Below are 7,321 nucleotides of genomic sequence, written 5' to 3'. Positions count from 1 at the left end.
TTAGGGAATCAGATAAGTTCTCATGATAAGAACAGGCTGTGAGAGCAGCTGACTCACAGTGATGGAGACACCCAGAGTCTGAGCAAACGGATGATCCAGCTAAGAAAAGACATTCATCTGTTTGTATTTTTGCTTTGTAAGGTCAGCATCTTCTAGTATTTTTAGATATTTCAGGTGTTTTCAATCATTTCAGGTTAAAGTTTAGCCTGGTTATAACAGACGTTACAGTAGAGCAGATTTCAGGTCCATCTGCAGGATCCTCCTCCTCTCCAGGCCCATGAAGAACATCCAATCACACCTGAGGAACAAACTGCTGCTCAGGTGACCCAGCACTGGGTGAATCACCGCGTTCAGACTTATCACAGGTTTATTTATTATTAAACAGCATTTTAATTCTGACATTTAACCCACACTCTCACACAGGGAAAGGTTTCGAGCTCTTTGATGATATTTTTAGGTGAACTGGGAGAATCGTTCTGAATATGGATGCAGACTCCCTGTGACTGTCATATCTGACCAATAGGAGGTGCTGCAACACAACATCTGTATCTCCAGTAATCAGCAGGCGACCTGTCCAAGGTGTAGATGGAGATGATCTCAGTGATGCATTCAGGGAGCGTTTGAAGGGCAGCTGCAGGAGGTGAAGCAGATTATTCCACGTCCCTCCTGATTTAAACAGCATGGGTACTTTCTCTTTTCCTTCTCTCCTGCAAACAAAACCTGAACCTGAAGGTTAAAATGTGCTGAGACATGAACTTTTTAAGGACGTACCTGTGAGTTAAGAAGCTGGGCCTAATGAGCAGGCCTCGGGTAATTGCTGCAGTTAATAAGGAGGCTCAGCTGAGATGGAGTGCCAGAGGCTGCACAGCCTGGAGGTCTAATTGGCAATTAGAGCGACGCGAAGCTCTGCTGGGCTTCTCCTGCAGGTTTAGTTGGGATAAAGTTTAGTTTTTGTTTTGTCAGATTTCCTCTGAGCGTGACGAGCTGCACTTTCTACACCTGGCACCAGCTTTCAGCATCAGTTTCTGATAGAAGTGTACTGAGTTTACACTGCTAGGACCCATTTAATTCTCCCCTCTGAGTCACCTCAGTGTTTCTGTTCTCAGCTCTGAGTCAGACTGCAGTGAGCCGATCATTCAGTCTGATATCAGAACTCTTTCTGTGTCCTGATTGGAGGATTTACCTGATATAATGTGTCACCTGGTTTAAATACCTCAGATCTTCTTCACATTCAGATTGCGCCACGCAGCAGCGATTATTTAAAGGAATGATGAAGATCTCAGTAATACCTCAGGTTAGTTTGCAAACTCAGTTCAGGAAATATATGATGGTTCAGTTAAACTGACGCTTCCTTACTAACAAGCTGCCTTAAAGGAGCAACAACACAAACTACAATCCCCCAAACATCACAGATTTACTTTGTCACTCGCTGAGAACAGTTCGTCGTTTAGGTTTGACAGCATTTCTAGCAGATGATGTCAGATGTTTCCTCCTGCCTGGCAGCTCCATCTTCACCGTCCTCCCTCCTCCATCTCAGCCTGTCTGCCTCTGAGCTGTCCCTCTGATGGACTCCTTTCTAATCCTGGTTGGTCCCAGTATCTTCAGCCCTGTCTCCTCTCTTTCTGTTAGTGGTGGTTGTGCTTTATAAAAATATGAAACATAAATCACCGGAGCCTCTCGGTGCCGTCTTACAGCAGCTCAGCTTTCTTTATTGTGTGTTTCAGGTTTGCTAATCTCAGATTATTTAACCTTCTTCAGCCTGTATACAGGTGCTGCTGCTCTGCAAAGTGCTCTGCAACCACGTCCACCTCCACCCACCTCCCCTTTAATGCTTTCTGATCTCCTGCTGTTAGTGACGCTCGCTTTGCTCTGAGCGGGGCAGGAAGTGAACCTGGAAAATATGAATAACTGTAAATGGAATAAAAAGACTATTTAACTTCTACGTCAGCTCTGTCACCAGCTCCTTATGGTGCAGGTGAGAGTTTGATAACCAGTCACAGGGATGATGCTGAGTCTGCTAAAAACTCTCAGCTGCAGCTCTGTTAAGTTTATAACAGATAGTTCTGGCCTCTGAACACCAGCAGCCTCCCACGTTCGTGGCCACACATCTTTTGGTTTGCTGGATCCACTCCTGCTTCATCAGAAAACCCAGATGATCAGTTTGCAGACTTTTCTAATCACCTTTTAAGGACTGAGCACAGATTCTCAATGGGATTAAAGACCGGGGAGTTTCCTGGCCTCGGATACAAATTGTTAATTTTCTGATCTCAGAGCCACTTAGTGTTGAGTTTAGCCTCGAGACGCGGCGCTCCATCAGGCTGGAAAATGCACAGACTCCAGAACGCTCCTGGATCTGTAGGAGAGGCTGGTCATCGAGGATGTTTTTGGTGTGGTCAGTGCTTAAAAAGCAGAAACCTGTGATCAGCGTGGAGCTGTGGCATCTCCATCAGTCAGCGGTTGGCTCAGAGGCTGATGTTCAGCATGCTGCAGAGACCTGCAGACGTTATGAAAAAGAAAGGTCACCACTTTTCAGCTGAATTTTGAACGTTTTTTCTGACCTGTCTTTAAACATCGATTATCCTTCAATAAATCACAGAAACATGCAAAGAACTCAAACTAAATTCTGTGAGGAGCAAACGCTGGGCGTAAAGAGTGAATGCAGCTCAAAGGTGTGTGAAGTCTCTCTTCTATGTTTCACGTTGTATTTTGACATATCTGCATTTTCACACATGTCAGAGGGAATTTGAATAAAGATAATAAAAACCAACACCTGTAATTATTAGATCCGTTTATCCATCAGCATGTTTGGGGTTTTCTGCCCTCTAGTGGCCACAAATAACTAAATGCACCTTTAATTTTGGGCCCTGAGGCGTCAAACAAAGCATCGAGCTGCTGCTGCCCTCTTCTTATGTTTGCACAACTTTATTGGCTTTTTTTTAACAAATGAGGCAATTACGAACACGCCATGAGGCTCTGAGCTGCGCGCCCCAGCAGAGGGAGGGAGGCCGGGACAGAAAAGGAAAGTGAGATAAATGGGGGGAGAGCTTTTAATTTGGCGAGCCTCGGTAGAGCTGCAGAAGAGAGGGAGGGGGAGTATAAGAGTATTTAAGAGAAGGGGGGTGAGGAGGAGGAGGAGGAGGAGCTGCTTTAGAGCTTCATGGGACTTTTTTTGTCCCCACAACATGAGAAAACATAGCTGAGGAATAAAGAGAGGAAGCAGACTGAAGAGAGGAAGGAAGGGAACGAGGCTGAACGAACAAGCCTGAGTGCGACACACACACACACACACACACACACACACACACACACACTCTCTCTCTCTCTCTCTCTGGAGCGGCACACTGAGAGAGCGAGGAGGAGCAGGAGGAGGCAGCACTCTGAGGAGAAACCAGAGGCTCTGGAACAGCGGAGGACTGCCGGAGCGGCGGCTGCCTGTCAGACCGGAGTCAGGGCTCACAGACCCCTCGTCCCCAGGTGCAGCAGAAACCTGCACCTCCTGCTGCTCTCAGAGACACAGCCGAGAGTTTCTGCTGAAACACAGAAGAGTGGAGGAGCTGCAGACCTCAGGCTCACGGTCTGCTTTCATTTCTCTGGACAAACCATCAGTTTTCCTCTGGATCATTTCAGCAGCTGCTGCACATTTTGGAGTCTCATCAGCTCAGAGGAAAACTTTGGGATTATTTCAGTCTTTAAAATAAGAAGACAGGTTCAGGACTTTTCTTTTCAGAGAGGGAAAAGAGATAATCATCATCACCTGAGGGGGCGAGAAGAAACACCAGCGGAGGAAAAAAAGAGCAGAAGAAGTGCTAATGTGCACGTTTGTGCAAAGGTTTAATCATCTGGAAGAAAAGCTTTGATGAGTTTAGCCTGGCTGGAGGTTTTTTGTCATGGCAGCCGGCTGCAGAGCTTCCTGAGCGTCGACACAACAGTTTAACGGTGAGCGGCAAGATTTCATATCGTCTCTGTTTATTTCTCTTTCAGTGTAAATCAAGGTCACTGCATCATTTCAGACTTCAGACACGCCCAGTAAAAGTGATGTTTATGCTCTGTCGCAGTCACAGACCTGGAGCTGCGCTTTAGTGTTTCAATGAGAACAACAGGAAAGCAAACACACTGTTATCATCATGAGAAGTGCAGCGACGCTCGAACAGCTGCTGCTCAAACGCTCCACATTCACACGTTTGTGGGAGAAGCTCCAGCAGGCGCTCTCTGTGAGTGACGATGGTCTGCAGGGCAGCAGAGCTTCAGCACCTGTTGCATCGATAGATGCAGACCTGCTGCGAGCTCCAGGCATGTCCAGCTGAAGCAGAATTGATTTCTTAATGAGTCTGTTGTTTGTATCAGTCATCACTGGTGAAGAAAAAGGAAGATTTCAGCTTAAATGTGTTGCTCAGTTATAAATTTGATCCACACTGTGATGTATCGGCCGCCTCCAGAGTTATGAATGGCTGTGCTCTGCTCCTCGCATTAAAATGAACTTTATGCTCGGTGAACAGTTCTAGCGATGCAACTTCTTCCAGCTTTCTTGGATTTCCTTCGAATATCAATCAGGTACTGGTGTCACGTTCACCATCAGCCTTTGTTTAAGCTTTTCAGACTCTGTGTGTCAAATACATCCAAGAAAAAACGATTAACAATAATCAGGCCTCTCATCTTAATGGCCTCACGGTACCGTATCAGCCTATCAGAGCGCTGCAGGCTCGCTGGTTGTTCCTGGGGATCTGAATCCTCCTCAGTCACGCTGCTTTCTGCTCGCTATGTGACGATGTGTCAGCCGTGTCTCTGCGTCCTTCTGTGGTCACGAAAGCTTTTTATCATGTTTCAAAGCTTCAAATCTTCTTTTATTTAATATAAACAAGCCACAGAAATCCTTTGTGGCTGTTGTCGGCCTCTCAACCAGAAACAAGCTGCTGGTTAGTTTTCTGTCTTCATCTGTTTCCACAGTGATGGACAAACAGTGCATTGTTTGGCTAATGACGTCAGCCTGCTGTGGGACTTCCCATGATGCACTAAGCACTCTTTCTTCACACCCCCACCCCTATTTCCTCTCACCCTTTAACCAGTTATTGCAGATGTTGCTCGGCCAGATGTCTCTTCCTGTTAAAATGGAGTTCTTCCTCCCCACAGTCGAGTGTGACTGCCAGAGGATGCGGTCGTTTGTCACCGCCGTTGGGAATTCTGTGTGTGTCGTAAAGCTGTCGTCGTCGGAGCGTTTCATTTGTCCACAGTTTGAGTCCAAGTGAAAACCTTTGCAAACATACAGACACAAGCTGTTCGTGTAGCGTGTGAAATACGCGCTAACGCAGTGAAGCCGAGTCAAGTATCGGTAAAATATTTACTGGTAAAACATGATGGCGGCCCCTCTGAGGAGGCCGTTGCATCTCAGAGCAGATCCACCCCTGCCGAGCTGTAAAATCTCTGCTGAGAACTGCTGTCGTTTGTTTCCCACCAAGTACGCAGCATCATTAAAGCGCTTCATGATTTATGGAGGTGTTTACGCTCTGGCAGGGTCTGTTTATTTCAGAGACGCTGCCGTCTGCTTTAATTCAGAAAAGTGGCTCGAAGTACATCAATGTTCAAAACCAAACTCCGAGAACTCGAACATCCACCCGCCAGCGGAGAGGAGCGGGTATCAGCTGCTCCGTCTGCAGCAGCGTCCTGTCCTCCACCCAGCTTCCCATCAACAAGACCTGGATGGTGCTCATCATCTGGACTTCTGATCCCAGCGAGCTCTGCTGACCGCCTGACTCTCTCAAACATGTTTGTGTTTCTGCTGCGGCAGTCGGGTTTCTCCCACTTCATGCCCCGGATGCTTCAGAGAGAGCGACCGCAGCCACAAGCTTTAATGAGTCTCTGCAACATTTCTCCAGCGATTAAAAACGAAGGCGCTGCTCTGTCACTGAGCAGGAAACACATGAACCCAGGCCAGCAGCTCCCAGGCTTCCTCAAACTGATGAAGAAGACGAGTTCATGAGCTTTGTCTACAGAAACATCTGAGCTCTTCGGTGGGGAAAGAGAAGCTTTCATTAGTTTGGTTTCCTTTTAAACGTTCTGGAGATGTCACCGTTTCTGGAGGAATGGCTTTTTAAAAACTCGCGATTTAAAACATTTAAAGCTCCTGAAATCGAATGTTTGATTCTGGGAACTTCCTTGAATGCCACCTGCTGTCCTTTCTTTAGATTCAAATCCCTCCTCTCACATCTTCATCAGGGTCTTCCTCACTGTTGTTTCTTTGTATGAATTCAGTTTCTGTTTTTCCTCTCATTAAATCCTCGTCTCCAGAATCCAGAGCTGCAGTCTGTTCAACTTTTTTCTCTCTAAATGTTTTTCAGGGACATTTTTCAGCTCGACAGCGAGACGACCACAAGAGCTGCCGACGCCACGAGGAGGTGACGCGAGGACAGTGGAGACGCAGATCTGTGGGACTGAGCGAGTGTGCGTGCGTCTGTGTGTGCGCGTGCGTGCAGATGCCACACGGCGCTGCAGACGAGCCCGGACGCCCGTGTCACGCAGCTCGAAGGCGACTCCTCGGATTTCTCTCGCTGACTCTGTGAGTGGAAAATAAATCAGCAGGTTGGATATGAAACAACACGACGGCATCGAGCACAAACAAAGCTTCAGATCTTTCCTGCAGAGCTGGGCTGTGTGTCTGTGATGAGCACAGACTGTTGTGTCTGGTCGGTCACTGAGTGTCCAGCGACGCTCTGGACCTGACATCACAGAAGAGCATCGCTCTGAAAGGAGGCCAGCGAACACCTGCTTGTTTTCGGACTGGAACATGCCAGTGACACAGAGTTTGTCTCACTTACGAGAGACAATCTGAACTTTTAAAGGGAATATTCAACATTACGAAACTACAAATCAAACTTACTGAAACATTCGGATGTTTCAGAATCTGTTCCTAGCTGAATATTCAGAGGACGCTTTGAGGATCGTTTCTGACTGACGGCGCCCTGCAGCATCCACCGCCATGCTCCCGGGAGGGCTGGGGTCCGGCGGAGGGGGTCGTGGCGGCGGCGGCCTGTGCCTGCTCCGGTGGCTGGGCCTCAGGCTGTGGTCTCGTCGGGGGACACTGGTCTTCGCTCTGCTCTGGTTCGGGTCCTGGTTGTTCCTGAACGGCCTGGTTCTGGTCCACAGGACCATCCTGTCTGACTTCTGCACCGACGACAAGAGCAAGAGGATCCTACAGAGACTGGTGAGTCAGTCCAGGCCTTCAGTTAGCACAGGAGTCTGGTTTTTGTGGTGGGGTTGGGTGGATGAGTCGTGTGCACACCTGTGTGTGGCTCAGGAGATGGAGCAGGGCCTGTGATTGGAAGGCTGG

The 7,321-nt window shown here is 47.9% G+C and overlaps 1 protein-coding gene across 1 annotated transcript in view; it reads left to right on the top strand.

Moving 5' to 3' along the window:
* Positions 1-3,170: 3,170 nt before the first annotated feature.
* The window catches only part of dipk1c (divergent protein kinase domain 1C), a 42,705-nt gene continuing 38,554 nt past the window's right edge, over positions 3,171-7,321 (top strand). The window contains exons 1-2 of the mRNA XM_084940302.1: positions 3,171-3,936; positions 6,333-7,195. Of these exons, the coding sequence (XP_084796428.1) occupies positions 6,971-7,195 (225 nt within the window). The 5' untranslated portion in view covers positions 3,171-3,936; positions 6,333-6,970. The remainder of the gene's footprint in view (positions 3,937-6,332; positions 7,196-7,321) is intronic.

This window comes from Perissodus microlepis, chromosome 9 (assembly GCF_051167445.1).
Source record: "Perissodus microlepis isolate ML-2025 ecotype Zambia chromosome 9, ASM5116744v1, whole genome shotgun sequence".
Lineage (NCBI taxonomy): Eukaryota > Metazoa > Chordata > Actinopteri > Cichliformes > Cichlidae > Perissodus > Perissodus microlepis.
This window is presented reverse-complemented; position numbering and strand designations above follow the sequence as displayed.